This window comes from Danio rerio, chromosome 18, assembly GCF_052040795.2.
Source record: "Danio rerio strain M-AB ecotype USA chromosome 18, GRCz13ab, whole genome shotgun sequence".
Taxonomy (NCBI): Eukaryota; Metazoa; Chordata; class Actinopteri; order Cypriniformes; family Danionidae; genus Danio; species Danio rerio.
Genome location: NC_141038.1, coordinates 18425493 through 18445588, shown reverse-complemented (window position 1 = coordinate 18445588; position 20096 = coordinate 18425493). Strand labels below are relative to the sequence as shown.

General features: G+C 35.7%; 1 protein-coding gene across 2 annotated transcripts; it reads right to left on the bottom strand.

Annotated features, from left to right (window-relative positions):
• Positions 1–5863: 5863 nt before the first annotated feature.
• si:ch211-242e8.1 lies at positions 5864–19918 on the bottom strand. Of its 2 annotated transcripts, none has more exons than XM_087293086.1 (10): positions 19401–19918; positions 15879–15989; positions 14158–14262; positions 13841–13951; positions 13191–13304; positions 12899–13015; positions 10403–10594; positions 9973–10129; positions 8669–8857; positions 5864–7573 (listed from the first exon to the last, which is right to left on the bottom strand). In XM_087293086.1, the coding sequence occupies exons 1-10, from the start codon at positions 19681–19683 to the stop codon at positions 7372–7374; spliced, it is 1581 nt and encodes a 526-aa protein (XP_087149212.1). In that variant the 5' UTR covers positions 19684–19918; the 3' UTR covers positions 5864–7371. The 2 variants fall into 2 exon arrangements, with proteins under 2 accessions (XP_087149212.1, XP_087149213.1); XM_087293087.1 differs by having other exon boundaries at positions 13841–13909.
• Positions 19919–20096: the final 178 nt, after the last annotated feature.

Here is a 20096-nt window from a genome sequence, read left to right as displayed (position 1 = left end):
GTTTTGATTAAACTTTCTTAGCTTGTAGGCTATCTATTTATATGAACTTGTTTATTGTAGGTAAGTTAGATGTAGAAAATTAGTTTATTTGTGTAACTAATCCGGACTCAAAAGTACTACACGGAGAACTACCAAACACTGATGAGCCACAGACTGAGGAGTACGTTTTTGTTTATATTTTAATGTGTGTACATGTTTTTGTGACATCAGGACATAAATTTGTATAATTACATAGGTAGGACATAGGTAAGAATATGGTGAATTATGAGGACATTGCTGATGTCCTCATTTCTCTAAAAAGCTTATAAATCACACAGAATGTGTTTTTTTTTTTCTTTTCAGAAAGTAAAATTGCACACAATTTCTCATGAGGGTTGAGTTAGGGGTAGGGTGGGGTTAGGACTATGAAAAATACAGTTTGAACAGTATAAAAACAATGGAAACCAATGTAATGTCCCCATAATTCACAAAAACAAACATCCGTGTGATTGAAACCAGTCATAAGAGTGCATTTTTAAAAATTGTTATTTATACGACAAAAGTTATCAGTATAAGTGTTTAGTACTGAGTTGCGACTAGAAGGGCATCTGCTGTGCTAAACATACTGGAGTAGTTGGTTGTTTATTCTGCTGTGCTGACCCCTGATAAATAAGGAACTAAGCCAAATGAACTAAATTTTATTCTCAAAGCTGAATAAATACGCTGTATTGTTTTTTTTTAGGATAGGACAGTATTTGTTTAGTTATTTCTGGAATCTGAGGGTTAAAAAATTCCATATATTGCTATTTCATTTGTCCAAATTGAGGTCTATTAATCAAAAATCAGGCCTTGATATATGTACAAATGGAAGTTTATTAAATCTTTTCATGGTACATGATTTTTACGTAATAAACGAATTATTTTAGACATAAAAGATAAATTCATAATTTGAACAATGCTATTTATTGTTGGCTATTCCTACAAATATACCCATGTAACAGTCTGGATTTGTGGGTCCAGATTGTCACTTTTATTGTATGCCTCTCTGTTACAATCCCTTAATTCAGAATGTTAGTGGAGTTTGTGTGTGTGTGTCAGCAATAAGGTCCCATGAGCAACCTCCCGAAGGATTAAACGAAAGAAAAAATGCAACGTGAATAAAGATTAACAAAAGATTTATTCAATGATTAAGGGAGGGCTTCAAGAAAGCTTCAAGAAGGAGTTTAAGCCAAAGCAACAAACAAAAAGTCCTCTAACTGTTAGAAAATGAAGAACTAAACAATCTATCAAAGAAAAGAAAAATAGATGAAAATATCTTCACTCCCTTACTAACATAAACAGGAGAAAAAACTATTACAAAACAGAAAATGGCATCACATCTCGAGTACTCACCCAAGCCCAAATTAACTAAACAAAGTAAAGAGTCAATAACAAAGTAGTATTGAAAAATCAAACACAAACTCACACCAAAAATAGTTTCTGAGGCAAAAACGATATAAGATTGACAACAGCATTAACAAACCTTAAACTAATTAAAGCTCCTAAATCAACACATAATGCTTAAAGGATAAAAAAATATCTAAAATCTCACAAAAGAGCCTCCACACACACACAAAACACATTGTTCTAGTGGAGACATGCTGCTTAAATGCCCACTGCTCTTCTCATCCTCCAATTAGTGAGCAGTTCGTCATTGATAGAAGGCTACTAGAGTAGAGCAGAGAGAGAAAGAAAGAAAAAACAAATGTGTCCTGTGACGTAACACTCTCTTATAATATCCAATAAACAACTTGTAAAAGACTCACACTTAAATAAATAAAGCACACTAATTGAGCATACATAGCATTTCTTAAGTTTTGTTTGCCAAACCAAAAGTAGGACTACAAAAAAATCTACCTTATCACTATAGTTATAAGTAACAATGATTACTGCTCTGACAACATATTCAGCTGAATTTACTTACTGAATGTACTAATGTCATATATCAGCACATATATCACTTGTGATGCTGTGTTTCTTGAGTGGTGGTTGTTTGCTCATGTTCAGCTTTTTTCTTCCAACAGGCTAGTTCTTTCGCACGGGACACATAAAACACAGGCCCGATACAGACCCCAAGACTGGGAATTGTGTGGAATATATTCAAGATCAAGCAGAGCTCGTAAGTAGCTTCTTTATGATTTTTTGAAACTGTGAGGATATACGGAAATAAGCCCAGGACAGGGCCGTAGATCACAGCGGTCAGGACTAGCATAGTTAAGGTGTTCTTTAAGGCTCGTTTTTTTACCCATGACCCACTTTTTTGCCCTTCCCCTGGGCCCTTTTTGCGGAGTGCACGGACAATGCCTATTAAACACGCCGCCATTACGAGTAAAAAGATTTCAAGGATGATTGACAAGATCAGGGCTAATTCAGGGAGCCTTTCTAGATAAGTAATCACCGCCACACCTAAAGTGATGATCCAGACTAGAGCCGAGCAAACAGCACGATATTCCCTTTTGCTCCCGTATTTCATGTAGAAGACTGCATGTGCCGTGGCCATATATCGCTCCACGCACATGCTGGTTAACAGAAGAGGACAGCCGATCGTGTTAAGGATGTACAGAGACTCTGAAGCAGGCAGAAGCTCTCCGGGGCTTTTGGTCAGGGTGATGTACACGTCAAGAGGAAGACCAAGACAGTAGATTATGTTTAAGATGGCTAGATTGAGCCCCAAAACGTCAAAAGGGGAGAGAGCTTTTTCACCCCTCATCAGCAGCCACAGCAGAGCCACATTGGTTGGCAGGCCCATCACAATGGTGGAGATTTCCAGTGGCAGGCGAACACAGGAAAAAGCTTCTTGATTGCAGTCATCCGCAATGCTTTGTAGTGACAACTGAATATTTGTTGTTTGGCTGCTGATGTTACTGTAGATTGTGGCGGCTTGGGTTTCATTTGATGTGCTGTTTGCCATGTTGCAGAGACTGGAGAGAAATGGCATAGAGTATTGAATATAGTACAAAAACAAGGAAAATTTGTATGGCAAAGTGTATTTAAACTCTATGTCAAAGTCGAAGATGTGATGTCCCAATTTGTGTAAGCATGAAATGAAAATGACAAATACAAATGTCAACTTTCATGGTTGAAATAACATTTCATCTGAGCAAAGATTAATCTTGATTAATCGCATCCAAAATAAAAGCTTGTTTTGACATAATACATGTGTGTGTATGGCGAAGCAGTGGCGCACCAGGTAGTGCTGTTGCCTCACAGCAAGAAGGTCGCTGGTTCGAGCCTCAGCTCAGTTGGTGTTTCTGTGTGGAGTTTGCATGTTCTCCCTGCGTTCGCTAGGGTTTCCTCCGGGTGCTCCGGTTTACCCCACAGTCCAAAGACATGCGGTACAGGTAAATTGGGTTGGCAAAATTGTCCGTAGTGTATGAGTGTGTGTGTGAATGTGTGTATGGATGTTTCCCAGAAATGGGTTGCGGCTGGAAGGGCATCTGCTGCGTAAAAACTTGCTGGATAAGTTGGCGGTTCATTCCGCTGTGGTGACCCCAGATTAATAAAGGGACTAAGCCGACAAGAAAATGAGTGAATGAATGAAGGTGTGTGTATTATGTGTTTGGTTTGTATGTGTGTATCACATATACATAATAAAGTATACGAAACATTTTTTATATAGATATTTACATTTTTGGTAACATCAAAAAGTAATTAAGCAATTAAGGTAGCCGTTAATCACACATGAACTCTCGTGACTCATGTTGTAGTTAAAGTGAATTGATGATTAGCACATGCATTATCTCATCATTATTCATTCATTTTCTTTTCGACTTTGTCCCTTTATTTATCCGGGGTCGCCACAGCGGAATGAACCGTTAACTTATCCAGCATATGTTTTATGCAGCAGATGCCCTTCCAGCTGCAACCCAGTTCTGGGAAACATCCATAAACACTCATTCACACTCATACATTATGGACAATTTTGCCTACCCAATTCTCCTGTACCGCATGTCTTTGGACTGTGGGGGATACCGGAGCAACCAGAGGAAACCCACGCGGACACGAGGAGAACATGCAAACTCCACACAGAAACACCAACTGACCCAGCAGAGGCTGGAACCAGCGACCTTCTTGCTGTGAGGTGACAGCACTACCCATTGCATCACCTATTCATCATTAATTTATAATAAAGTAATTTTTAGTTTACGTAATAATAAATCATTTTTCATTTACTGGTATTGAAAGTGTTACCAAATTTCCATATTATTTGTGTTATATTGTGTGTGTGTGTGTGTGTGTGTGTGTGTGTGTGTGTGTGTGTGTGTGTGTGTGTGTGTGTGTGTGTGTGTGTGTGTGTGTGTGTGTGTGTATATACACACAGTTGAAGTCTGACTTATTAGCCCCCCGTTTATTTTTTTCCCCCAATTTCTGTACATATTATTTTTCAAAATATTTTTCAAGACACTAGTATTCAGCCTAAAATGACATTTAAAGGCTTAACTAGGTTAATTAGGTTAACTAGGCAGGTTAATAATTAAGCAAGTTACTGTATAACAATGCTTTGTTCTGTAGACTATCGAAAAAAATATATTGCTTAACAGGGCTAATAATTTTAACCCTAAAATGGTTTTTAAAAAATTAAAAACTGCTTTTATTCTAGATGAAATAAAATTAGACTTTCCACAGAAGAAAAAATATCAGACACACTGTGACAATTTTCTTGCTCTGTTAAACATAATTTGGGTAATATTTAAAAAAAATATTTGCTGTTTATGTTTATGTAAAAAAAACTGATCAATTGATCAATTAATAAAAAACTGACAGTGTGTCGGCGCCAATAGCCTAGTGGTTAGTGCGTCGACACATAGCACCGAGGTGCTCACAGCGACCCGAGTTCGATTCCCGTCTCGAGGTCCTTTGCTGATCCTTCCCCTATCTCTGCTTCCCACACTTTCCTGTCTCTAAATCTCCACTGTCTTATCAATAAAGGTGAAAACCCCTCAAAAAAACTATATAAAAAAAAAAAACTGACAGTGTGTATATATATATATATATATATATATATATATATATACACACACACACACACACACACACACACAGTTAAAGTCAGAATTATTAGCCCCCCTTTTAATTATTTTTTTTCTTTTTAAAATATTTCCTAAATGATGTTTAATAAACCAAGGAAATTTTCACATTATGTCCGATAGTGTTTTTTCTTCTGAAGAAAGTCTGTTTTATTTCGGCCGGAATGAAAGCCGTTTTTTTTTTTTACATTTTAAACACGATTTTAAGGACAAAATTATTAGCCCCTTTAAGCTAGATATTTTTTTAATAGTCTACAGAACAAACCATCGTTATATAATAACTTGCCTAATTACCTTACCCTGCCCCTATATATATATATATATATATATATATATATATATATATATATATATATATATATATATATATATATATAAACTGTCAGTTTTTATCAATAAAATTATTTGCAGAAGTATCGATTTTTAAAAGTATATTATAATCACAACATATTAGTTTTCATATAAATATAAACATAAATAGCTAATAAGTATTATTAATAACATTTTCTTATTATTCATCTCAATAATATGATCAAAACATATAAATGTTAAGAGATAAACTGACCTTTTCTGGCTCTGACATCAACTTCTTTTTCCTTCTTACTTTTTGACAAATCTTAAACGTATAAGTCCTTATTCTGTTGTGTCAATGTAAATTATTTCAAATGATTTGAATTTCTGTGTTGGGTCATTGAGTGTATGTCTATCACCCAATGAAAATCCATATTTCTCCATATGTTCTGGTTTAGAAAAAAACCATATAGCAAATTTTACCCAAATCAACAAAAGCATCTGGACTCAATAAAGGCACAAGGAAAAACACTGAAACACCAATTTATTACAAATGAATCAGTGCATTTAAAGTGCAAGTTTTACAGTAAAATTTTAAACTAACAAATGGCTCAATTTACGTTTATGGGTCAAAGACAAAAGGTTTTAATGCCTCAAAAGATATAAAAAGCATAATACAGCTTTGAATGTTATGTTTACCCTGTACATTAGAATGTATCTAGAAGTTTAATTTATTCATTTTTCCTGAGCACAAGTTATACATTTTTACCATCATTTGTGTATGAGTAATACTATGGGCCTTATCATACACCCGGCGCAATAAGGCGCAAGACGTGTTTGGCATGATTTGTTGCTTATATTTACAGCACAACTGTAATTTTTACGTTTTGCATCACGTTGTTTAATTAGCAAGTTTAGGAATGGAAGATGAGACTTTGATTGGTTTAATGCATGTTATGCTCAACACAAAACACATCTATAACAAGGCCCACACGGAATCTGCGTGCGCAGAAATCCACAGATTTTTAGCCCATCGTTGAGTCTATTTATTTACTTTTGTAAATGTATGTAAATTTATTTTAATTCAGTTTTTAAATTAATTTCAGTATTATTATTGACTAATAAGGAAATGTTCATATGATTTATTTAGAATAGAGTTTGTAAACTATAATTTTCTGTCTTGTAGTAGGTAGTGGTTCTAACTGGATTTGCATTGTAAAAAGTTGAAAAGTTGTTATTTTTTATTTCATATATAACTTTTTTAGTTACAATACTCCCGAAATCATTCTGCATGAATGCTGCTTTTTTCACAAAAAAATATTCACAGATATCTATAACTCATTAAGAGAATAAGCACAACCCTGTTAGACCATCAGGGTGCAGAGCATATTTTTCCATCTATAAAATAGCAAAAGTGGATTCAGACACGCCCTTAATGCGCTTCAGACTTTGTGCCAGTAGATCGTTAAAATAGAGCCCTATAGCTTAAATACCCCTTAAATAAATCGTATTATTCATAATGATGATTTTGAATGTTCAGTTTCACAAAAGTATTTAAAAATGCAATAAAGTACACTTTACATGCATTTAATATGCATCATGTTTTTATAAAATCACTTTAGTAAATTTAATTAGATGTAGATGCCAAAATATGTTTCATCTTTGACCCATATACTACATTTTCACAGTACATTATGAATATAAGATAATGAAAATGAGTGGTAGTTGGCCATTTTAAGCAAAATTCCTGTGCAAAACAAAAGGATTTTGGTTAATGTTTGGTTTTACTTTTCTACAACATCATCAAAACCTCTATTTACAATTTGGTTGGGTATCTTTAGTGCTGTTATAATACTCAGGAGGATCACCCCAAAATGGAATATTTACAACATAGCAAATATTAAAAGACATCTTAACCATTGAAAATATCAAAGTGCTTCTGGTTTGACTCTGCCCCTCATAGTTGTCCAGTGTTTTCTGTATTGTCTTGTCCACATTCAGTGCTGCTGATGAGAAAATGGACTAATTGTTGTATTTATGGGTGAGTGACAGAAGCGGCGTGATGGGTTTTGTTTTTGGGAGGTGTAGCAATCTGTACGTAAACTGGGTTGGTAGAAGAACTCGAGGGGTTTGGCTCAGTTTGAACCCTCTGGAAAACGAGAGCTGGGTAGATCTGGCTGTTGGCGGGGTATGTTGGGTAGGAAGTATTAGGGCTTCTCAGCAAACTCTCCTGACTCCTGTGTAGAAAGCAGCAGCTTAAAATCACAAAATGTAAAGCACATCTCATTTGTGTTATTTCTTTACGTCCTCCCACATATTACATAATAGTAGAAATGTGGTGTGGTTGTAGCTAGTGGGCTCAGTTTGTGGGATTCAGTACACGGATATAGACACAAGGGAGGCTACTGGTGATTTATTGTACACTGTAAAAATAAAATCGTTTTGTGTTGGGAAAACATAAAAGAATTAAGTTAATATTTACAAATTCAAGTGGATTAAACATAAAACAAAAAACCTTCAAGAATTTTATTGTTTCAGCTCATTTTAAATAAGTAGTTTGAATAAACAACATCCATCATTTTTTGTGTACGGTTTACAATACATCAGCTTTTTTGTGTGTAATGGAAATAAAGTACTCAGAATAAACCTTTAAGTGTTTCTTTTAATGCTCTTTATCTGTTTGTGTTAGATGCCAATAACAAATGTATTTCTCAAGGCCAATTTCTCAAAATGAGTTTTATTTTCCCGCACCACAAATCTCCACTCTAGCTTAAATACATCAAAATGTGGTTTTATTTATACCCATATTCTTATTTTTGTACAGAAGGATATGTTTATACATATTTAGCATTATTATATACATTTTATTCAAAATTTGTTTTCAATTATGGGTTGTTAAAAAAAGATACCCAAAATCCCATCTGTAAAAGCCTTTGACTTTTAACAAAAATGTTGAGCCAATGTTCTTATTTTTAATGATTAAAATGTATTTCAAATGATCACATATTTAATTAAATCTTGCCTCATTTGTATATTTAAGCATTACATTTTAGAAACCTTTAGAAAATGTTTACAATTCTTAAAATATTCAAACAACAAGGGAAGTAAGTATATGGTAATAGTTATTAATTTTTTTCTTATCCTATTCACCTGTTGTGCCTTACCTTATGTATTTTACAATGCAGTTCATTTAGTGTGATTTAAAGTAGGTTTCAGTACCTTCTGAGCCTTCGGAAATCATTGTAATAAGCTGATTTGCTGCCCAAGAAAGATTTCTGTGACTTCTCTGTAGAAATGAATCTACTATTGGAACAATTAGATGACTTTCTTACCGCTCGTAGCCTCTGTTCTCATAGGATCTGATGACCTCTGAATAAACAGGACTACCAGGAGGCAGCGGTCGGTCGAGACGCTGGGACAGACTGAAAAGTTTTGGCGGAGGAAATGCTTCCCAGTCAAGATGCTCTCTTTCCAACCAGGACGGGCTTCTCCGAGACCTGGAGCTCCGTGTTTCTCTTCTCCTGGAGGTAAATGAAGACAGTAGCAAAATGTTTATTACAATAATTGTTTACATTTGAAATTTATATTCCATGTTGTCTTTTAACATTAAATATACTTACTTTAATACAGTTTTAAAACAGTATATTTGCTATGTCAATAGAAAAACTATTCTAAGAGGGTCAATTTTGGTGTCTTTATCAAATTAAATTTACAAAAGTGAGATTATGGTAATATTAAGTATGTTAGATCAAAGTAAAGCTTCAACTTTAATGTTTAAAAAAGCTTTAGTGAATATAATATTTCAGTGGGTGTCTTTTAAGATCATGATAGAAGTGTATGACAGTCATTATTTTCTGTTCAGGAAATTAAATATATAAATGAAAGAATGCATGCATGAATGAACCAGGACTTGTTGTAATGGGGAAAAATGAAGGCTGTATCACATTTTTTATTTTTGATGCTTTTCAACTTACAAAGCAGTTAAATATCAGGTATTTGGACTTAAATCGCATTAATTGTATTGCATTAGGTTTAAAATATCTGCAGAAGACATTGACATTTTTTTTTAATAAAACATTTTAAAGTTATTAAAATAATGCATTAGGAATGTCATTAACAGCCTACTTTTAAAATTAAATAATGTGCAGTGCACTAAATATAATAGATTCATATAAGAACTTTAAATGTAAAATGCATTTATTCATTAAAATCTAAGAGAAACATATTTAAATGAAGACATTTAAAATAAATATAATCTTTTTATCATATGATATGAAATCAATTCAGATTTATAGTTTCACCTTTAAAGAAATACTCCACTTTTTTGGAAATAGATGCTAATGGTTTAATCGGATTCAATGATTTATGCTAAGCTAAAAGTGTTCCTTCCAGTCCTCGTGATTTGCCGAAGTGATTCAAAAAAGGTCAAACTCAACTATTAAACTCTGGGTTACTTGTAAAATAAGCCTATTTCCAAAAAAAGTTAGGAAGTTTGAGTTTTCTTTTAAATTTGACTATTTTATGGAACCACTATATATTTGTTTAGGTTTTTTAATTGAATAAAAGATCACTTTTTATGATTTTGGTTGTTTTCAATAAAACCTGTAAGCGGTAAGGTTATTAATTATAAAACTACCTGCTCCTGCCTGTGCGATGCTTTTCCTTCTTTTTGCTAATGTGCTCTTGACAACAGCATACGATGAAGCAGACGGTCATGACGAGGATGACCACCCCGCTTACTACTGACACCAGTAAAGCAATGCGCAGGCCCTGGTCATTTGGCCGAGGGATACCTGAAGAAATAAATAATGTTGGTTTCACCAAATATTTGTTTTATCAATAATATTTTTTTATATTTTTAATATTAAAAATACCTAAACGTAATCTTATAAGTTTTAATATCAGATATTCATTAACATTAATGGAAAATTATCAATAAAAACAAGACATTTTTACTTTAAAAAAAGAAATAAGTAATATTTAAAATATATATTTATATATTTTCTATTTTTAATTATACATAAGTTATTTATGTATTCAGAAAGATAATTGTATGGCTGGCCTACTCTCACAGACTGGCAGGTAGTTGCTCCATCGAGGGACGCCTGAATGCAGGATGCATGTGATTTTCTCATGACCAACCAGCTGGTAGCCTTCCTTACACCAGAACACAAGCATTGAGCCCACAGACACCCCTGTCCCGTGCTCCACGTAGTACGAACCCCGTCGTGGAGGAAGCACAGAAATACACACAAGTCCTGTAGGTACACATGCACAAACAATAGTGTAATCTTATTCAGTAATTCGAACGGAATCCAAAATTATGCATCATGAAGTCATCTGTGGAAATGATAGCCACTGTATTATTAGTATGTTCAAAAAGTTTTGCATATGCTATTGTTTTTACTGCTGCATGCATCTTGCTGTCATTACTGCAGGCATGTTTTCCCTCACTGTGAGACGTTACTCTCTATATCCTGTGGTGAACCACAGTACATTTGATTATAAATGTGTCGTTTGTTTGCATGGTGCTCTAAGAGTATATGTTGCTCTGAATCAGTGCCAGTATATCAGTATATCCAGCCTGTTTTTCCATCCCAGCTCACTGTCAAATCCTCCACCAGCTCCTCCTGCTTTTGGAATAGCATCTGATTAAATAAAGATAAAGGCCTTCATCAAATATTGATTAAATCCACGCTGTGTTCCTATCATAAAGAACCTGCGAAAGTGCACTTAGGCCATCAGCAGACATGTTAGACCTTTTTAAGCACAGGTGAGAAGACTATCTATCTATCTATCTATCTATCTATCTATCTATCTATCTATCTATCTATCTATCTATCTATCTATCTATCTATCTATCTATCTATCTATCTATCTATCTATCTATCTATCTATCTGTCTGTCTGTCTGTCTGTCTGTCTGTCTGTCTGTCTGTCTGTCTGTCTGTCTGTCCATTCGACTATCTATATATTTTTCAGTCTGTCCACTGTCTGCATATACATCCTCCCACCCATCCATCCTTCCATGTATCCTTCCATTTATCTGTCTGTCTTTGTGTCTGTCTGTACATTCAACTGTCAGTCCATCATCCATCCATCTTTCTGTCCGTCATTGTGTCTGTATGTACTTACATCTGTCCATACATTCACCCAAACATCCATCTGTCCATTCTTTCATGTATCTGTCCATCTTTGTTTCTGTATGTCTATCCATCCAATCGTTCATCAGTCCGTCCCTCCGTCTGTCTGTCGTCTGTCCATTCATCCACCTATTTATTTATCCACCGTTCCATCTATCTGTTTATCTATTTCTGTTGCTGTCTGTCTGTCTTTGTGTCTGTCCATATCTTTATCAGTCCGTCCACTGTCTCTTTATACATCCACCCATTTATGCATCTATCCATCCTTCCATGTATCCTTCCATTTATCTGTCTGTCTGTACATCCAACTGTCAGTCTCTCCATCCATCCATCCATCCATCTTTGTCTGTCATTATGCCTGTCTGCCCATACATCTATCTATACATGCACCCAAGCATCCGTCCATTCTTCCATGTATCTATCTGTCTGTCTTTGTATTTGTCCTTCTGTACATCTGTTAGTGTCCATCCATCCATCCATTTCTGTCAGTCTATCCAACTATTTGTTCGTTCCTTGGTTCCTCCGTTAGTCCGTCCACCTATTTATCTATCTATCCATTCTTTCTTCAATCCATCTGTATGCTTGTCATTATCTCCATTCATCCATCCATCGATCCATCCGTCCATCCTTTCATTGTCTGTCTGTCCGTCCATCTGTACGTCTCTATATTTGTGTTTGTCCTTCTGTCCCTCCATCAGTTCGTCCACCTATTTATCTATCTATCCATTCTTTCTTCAATCCATCTGTATGTTTGTCATTATCTTCATTCATCCATCCATCGATCCATCCGTCCATCCTTTCATTGTCTGTCTGTCCGTCCATCTGTACGTCTCTATATTTGTGTTTGTCCTTCTGTCCCTCCATCAGTTCGTCCACCTATTTATCTATCTATCCATTCTTTCTTCTATCCATCGGAATGTTTGTCATTTTCTTCATTCATCCATCCACCGATCGATCTGTCCATCCTTTCATTGTGTGTCTGTCTGTCTATCTGTCTGTCTGTCTGTCTGTCTGTCTGTCTGTCTGTCTGTCTATCTATCTATCTATCTATCTATCTATCTATCTATCTGTCCGTTCGTCCATCCGTCTCTATGTGTTTGTTCCTATGTCCCTTCATCAGTCCGTCCATCTATTTATCTATCCATCTTTCTGCCTACCTATCTCTGTGCCTGTCAGTCAGTATGTCTATCCATCCGTCTGTCCATCCGTCATCAGTCAATTCATCCACCTATTTATCCACCCTTCCATCCATTTGTTTATCTATCTCTGTGGGTCTCTGTCTGTCTGTCTGTGTCTATTTGTCAATATGTCTGTGCATCAATCGATCTATCTATTTATTATTCATTTATTCAGTCTGTCCTTGTATATCTCTCCATCCATTCTCTGGTGTATCTGCTGCAGCATGTTCAGTTGTATGTACCTGTGTTGTTGTTTCTAGGTGGATCTGTGAAGTCCTTCAGTTTTGGAGTAGTTGTTGTTGTATCAGATGTAGTACTCGCTTCAGAAGTGGTCATGAGCAGAATGGAGCTCACTGAAGCTGTGTGAGAGTGAAGAAAGCACACATCGCTTTATAGTCATGCATAATATTAAAAGAAATATAATTAAACTATATATATTACATCAGAAAACATACAACATACTCAAAGCAGAATAATCATTTACAACAATTTGAAAGCTTCTCATCAATGCAATGTGTCTGCAGTCGTTCTCACCTGTGTCATGGCTGATGAGTAGATCTGTAGGTTCAGTCTGAAGTTCTGGATTGATGGATTGCTGGTCATCGGTTGGATCAAAGGTTGGCATGAGCAGAATGGGGCTCATTGAGGCTGCATGAATATGATGATCAGAAACCACATGATCAGCCCATACACAACCCATGACTAGGCCCACACGGAATCTGCGCACGCAAAATTCCGCAGATTTTTCGCAGATATCTGCAGATTTTTAGCCCATCATTAATTCTGTTTATTTACTTGAGTAAATGTGTGTAAATATAAATTTATTCAGTTTTTAAATTAATTAAAGGTATATTATTGACTAATATGAAAATGTTAATCTGATTTATGTACAATGCAGTTTGTAAATTAATATTTTCTGTCTTTTAGTAGATTTATTATATGAGAGACTTTCTTTGTTTAAAAAATGAAGTGAATCTAATTGGATTTGGATTTTAAACATTAAATAAAAGTTAAAAAGATATTATTTTTATTTCACATATTAAGGTTTTAGTTGTGATACTCCCAAAATCATTCCGCAGAAATCTGCAGATTCCTACTAAAGTTTTTCGCAGAAATAACAAAAAACGTGTGCAGATTCCGTCTGGCCCTAACCATGAATTTCTTTCTATCTATGATATTCTTACCTGTGTTGATGCTGGGCAGATCTGCTGGTTCAGTGTGATGAAATGGATTGATTGTCTGCTCATCAGAGCCTGGATCAGAGGTGGTCATAAGCAGACTGGGGCTCATTGGGGCTGTGAGGATTTGAGTAAATGATAATCAGTTCATACAAGATACACAACAAGATACTGTGGCCATTTTTATATGTTGTTCAGTAGTTTTAATACTTTGATTAAAGGTTTTGATCCACTTCAGATGCTGACTACAATATATTGTAACAGAGAAATTTTTATTTGTAATCAACTGTGAGCTATTTTGGTTTGTAATGCATCTTTCTCACCTGTGTACTTGTTGGCTGGGTCTGCAGCTTCAGTCTGATGTTCTGGATTGACTGATTGTTCATCTGGATCAGAGGTGCTCACTAACAGATTGGGGCTCATTGAGGCTGTGTGAGCACACAATCAGTCCACACATAAGTCGCAAGTTCATTGATCCCACACAAATTCATTTATTTTCTTTCGGCTTAGTTCCTCCTTTATCAAGAGTCCCCACAGTGGAATGAACCACCAACTTATCCAGCATATGTTTTATGCAGCGGACGCCCTTACAGCCACAACCCAGCACTGGGAAACATCCATACACTTTCATTCACACACGCTTGACACGACGGTCAATTTAGTAATTTAATTTAGCAGCAAACCCACTGTAAAATGCCATCTGGTCTAGCCAGGGCTTGGACCAGCGACATATCTTTCAGATATTTTTGAATCTATTGCTGTACAATTTGTGTGGTTTAAAGGGATAGTTTACCCAAAAGTAAACATTACTTCAATATTTACTCTCCCTTTTAAACATGTATGTGTTTTGTTTTCTTCTGTTTAACTCAAAAGAAGATTGCTGGTACCCATCAACCACTAGAGTAGGAAAACAAAACAATGGGTGGCAGCTAACATTTTTCAAAATACCTTTCTTTGTGTTCAACAGAAGAAAAAACTCTAATAGGTTTTGAGCAAGTGAGGAGTGAGTAAATGATGACAAGATTCTTATTTTTAAAAGGCACCTATTTAACCTCTTTTATAAGATGTAAGATAAGACTTTGGTGTCTCCAGAATGTGTCAGTAAAGTTTCAGCTCAAAATAATCATCATAAAATGTATTTTATAATGTAGAATCTCCCAATTTTGCTGTCTCAGTATAGTGTAGCTGTTTTTGTAGCCTGTGCCTTTAAATCCAAATGAGCTACTTTTCCCCGCCCACTGCTCTGACGTGCTTGTCTGCTATTCATGCCTTACGTCAGATAAACAGCAGTCAGTGATAGAGACAGACGCGGATGAAGCTGAAATAAGATCACTAGTCAAAAATAGCAAGTACGTTTATTTTATGTTTTTGTGGTGGGGTTTATTCTAGCCTTTCTGAAACGATGAGTCTCACACAAATGACGTACACATGCACACATATACGTGTTTACTGACACCATTCGGCCGTGGTGATTATAGTGCTTAAGAATTACATAGCAATTTTACTCTCTTTATTACAAACATGCTCTGTTTTAAAAACGTTTTAAACTTATAAAATTAATATTTGAGGTGCAGCTGATCATAGACAGTTGTAACATATGGTTTAATCCCAGTTTCTTTGCAAAAATGTTCTGTGGACATCCTCCTACATCTTCCTACTCCTACATCACATGGCAGTGGGTGTCAAAATAGGAAGGATTTGGATCCTATTTAAAAAAGAAACTTGTTGTGTTCACTCCAATATGACAGTGGACACACAGTTCTGTACAAACAGCTTCCAAAAGTTGATTTTCATCATAAGTCCCCTTTAATCAACTATCCTAATAAGTCCTAATACCTGATATTCAAATCCATATGTGTTTTCAAAGTTGAAAACTAGTTTGCGCGCATAATAAACTGTGATATAACTTTTTTTTTATGACAACAAGTCTTTCTTTATTAATTCTTTTTTTTTTTTTGAGCAAAAGAAAAAAAAAAACTACTGCCATACATTTTTGAAAATTTATGTCACATATTGCCTCTATTCATCCATCAATCTTTCTCACCTGTATAGTTGCTGGCAGGATCTGCAGCTTCAGTCTGATGTTCTGGACTGACTGATTGCTCATCCATGGCTGGATCAGATGTGTTCATGGGCAGGTTTGGGCTCATTGAGGCTGTGAGTATACCACACAGTCAGTTCATATACAACCAGGGTTTAACATTAACAAATGCGGGTAAATTTTAGCTTTGGCCGGTTAGACAGTCACTCCCACTAGCCACTTTGGCTGGTTGAAAATAATTTTCTAATTGTGGTTTTCTTAAAAGCAGGGTTCGACTATAAGGATGACCCAATATGCGTGCAAATGTGATCTTAGAATCGAGAAACAGCACGACTAACAACAATAATTGCTTTTACGCGAGCAATAGAAAGCAGATGAATACCAATTGAGAGGATAATCACTGGCGGTAACAGCTGATGTGATGCGTGCAACTGTTTAAAGCACTTGCGAGCTCCTGTTTCCTTGCTTGAAGCAGCCGTGCCTGGAACGCAACTATGATTGGTTCTCTTTCATATGATTAAAAAAAGTTATGCACCCACAGTCTTGCTGCTTTCAAGAGCTCCAAATGTGTCTTTTTGTAAGCAGCACCGGTTGCTTTCGCTTTGAACAGATCATTAATTGGCCTTAACCATGTGATCATCCTTTCATCGTCACACACAGTATGTTTTTCACCTGCTTTCTTTTGCTTACGGTTTTTGTTAATATGGTCTAATTATAATTTTTTTACAACAACATCACTTTAATATGAGAACAACTCTTCATTTATTTGTAGTTAACTGGTGAACTGAGAGACCTTTAGCGAGGGGGGTTAGGGTTTGATACATGACAATCATTATTTTTAAAAGTCAATTGTTTTTCTTTGTTTTGTTTTTTTAAAGAAATGTTTTGTTAAATAAAAAGTATAGTATAGAGCTATATTTAGCTTGTTTTGACACATTTAAAATTTGTGGCTAAGAAATAATTATTGTTTGGCGTGGTCAGGGATAAATTTGGTAAATCCCTAATTTTGAGTTCTGAAAAGTCATTTGAAATATAGACTAATTGTAATACAACACTATAAAGCCATGGCGCATTTGCTCATACATGACACAAAATGTGAAATGATTGAGGGGAAGGTGGACAAAACACTAAATCTAAATCAAGTAATTTTAGCATGTTAAAGTCATATTTAAGCATATAAAAATTGTTTTCCCAACAACAAAATTGTGACTATTGAAAATGCAGAGTGGCTCGTAACGTTGGAAATCTAAAAGCCACTGTGGCTGGTGATCAAAAAAAGTTAATGTCTAGCCCTGTATACAAGCCATAATCATAGCCCCACACTATATATATACATATATATATATACCACAAAACCAATTATGTTGCACAGGTATATTTATCTCCATTTTTATTTTATGCCAAAAATTATTTGAATATCCTGTAAAGATCATGTTCCGGGAAGACATTTTGTAAATTACCTTCTGTAAATATATCTAAACTTAATTTTTGGTTACTAATATAAATTTCTAAGAACTCAACCTAGGCAAAGTTTAGATTGTCTGACTATTTTGATTTTTACAGACTCTCTGATTCTGTATTTTCATACAGTTGTATCTTGCCAAATATTGTCCAATCCTATCAAAGTATACATCAGTGGAAAATGTATTTATTAAGTTGATGATGTATAATTCTTAACCCTTGTGAACTTCAAAATTACTGCCCTTTTATTATGTTTGTGTTTGTTTTTGCCTCATTGATTTCCATTATAATTACATTTTTGATTACATTGCCATTATATGACAGCATACAACAATGCATTCTTGATTGACGAAGAGGTAAAATGTGTCATTTGTACTGTTGATCACCAGTTGGCAACAATAACTCTTTAGGTAGGCCTGTGCAAAAAACGTTTCTGGCTTTTATATATAGTTTTGTAGATTAAAACCGCAGATTATAGTGTGTATAAATGTTTACTATGTTTTGAGACCTGAGCTGCTCATTTTGATTTTCTCAGACTTATCAAGGTAAATGCACAAATGTATCTACAGTATCTCTTTCTCACACACACACACACACACACACACACACACACACACACACACACACACACACACACACACACACACACACACACACACTATACCTCATATGGAAGGCAGAAACTATGTTTTTATGCATTGTAACTGATGATCAACAGTAAAAAATTTAATTTTGAACTTTTCCCAACAGGGAAAACCAAAACAATCAAGAATGCATGATTATATGCTGTCATGACTTTCTTACTTTCTGTATTGTTCCACATTCTGTTCATCATGATTGTCGGAGTATGTACGGGAACTGTCATATTATAAAACATGCTGATGATTCAGTGATTGTGAGTCTCCTCCATGATCAGAATTTGGGGCATGGTCCTGTTGTGGAAGAGTTTACTTCCTGGTGTGATAGATTTTCTCTCCAGTTGAATGTAAATAAAACAAAACACGTAGAATACAGGAAGGCTTTTCCTACCCCCAGAATAGCAAATATTAAAGGTTTGGACGTTAAAATTGTTGACACACATAAATATCTAGGGGTCGTTATCAACAACAGACACCCAGGCTGTCAATAAAAAAGTTTAACAAAGACTGTTTTTTTTTTTTCTGAGGAAACTTCCCTGCAGACACAGGACATCATATTGAGGTTGTACCCCAATGTACCCCAACCCTATTATATCTGTTTTATCCTTCTGCATTGTAGCTTGGTACGGTAGTCTGAGTCAAATAAGAACAGGTTGAGTAGCCTGGTGAAGGTGACAGGCAAGATCATTGGTATTAATTATGTTTTAAAGAGAGCTCAGAGTATGTTATGCACCTCGGATCACCTATTGTATTCTGTGTTTCAGCTGCTGCCATCAGGACATGGTTTTAGTGTTCCTATGTGCAGGACAAACAGAATTAGAAATTCTTTTATTATGGAGGCCATTAGGTCATTAAATGAGTCCATCGGGAGGGAGATGCATCTAAAAATGATTTATTTTATGTTTTGTGGTAATAATTTATTAATGTCTACATGGAACTTCACTTGTGTTATTATGGCATCTAGCTGCAATTTTAGTTTTGCTAAATGGGATAATGAAGTTGAGTCTGAGTCTGACTTTGCAATGTAAAAATGACATTATAATGGAAGTCAATAGGGGCAAAAACAGACACAAACAGAAGGAAAGGAAAGTACATTTTAGACAAATTGTATTGTTTAAAAAAACTTTTAAAGCATTTTCCCCACAAAATAACATTTGTAACTAACTATCATTCCATTTGCTGAAACAGAGAAATTTGTGGCCAAATTAAGTCTCAAAATCACCCCAGAGTGGATGAAAACATCCCCAACAGCACATCACACAAGGGTTCATTACAAAAATGGACACTTATGACTGGTTTTGTGATCCTGGGTAACATAATATAACAAACATATTACATATTAATAACATATTCATTTCATATTGTGCATATTAATTAATATTAACATATTAATTTAGTCACAAAATGTCTCTATCATCTTTCTCACCTGTAAAGTTGCTGGCAGGATCTGCAGCTTCAGTCTGATGTTCTGGATTGACTGATCGCTCATCTGTTACCGGATCAGATGTGCTCGTGAGCAGACTTGGACTCACTGAGGCTGCGAGTGTGTGGGGAAACCACACTGTCAGTCCGCACACAGCCCACCACAAGGACCACACTGATGTCATGATCAAAGGCCCCCAGGGCCCCCAGCAGCACAATGATATAAACAGCAGAAATGTCCTGAGCTGATCACAGTAGCAAGCTAAGCATCGCTGATTATAATCCATTCATAATTCCACATGAAGAAACATCCCCAATAGCTTCCTTTCCTAAAGGTGAAAATACAAACTCATCCAATCTCAGTGCATCCAAACTGATGCCCATATCTCCTGAAAATGGCAGCTTCTTCTTTGTGTCTGCTGCTGTATTAAGCGTAGTCTTCCCTGTGTGTGTACACAGCATCTGCTCTGCCTCTCCGCTCGCTGCTGCTGCTGCTGCTGCTGTTATCCTCCAGCATACAGTGAGCCAGTCAAGGCGCTTACATAACATCAAGTGCACGTGTGGATGTAATTTTGTGCACTCTTAAATCCCTGATCTCATCTCTCCAGTTACTCGTGCACACGCTCCCTCTCTCTCTTTCTCTCTCTCTCGGGACAGCGGAGGGTGATTCAGGGCATGTGGCTGTGTGCATGTGAGCCTC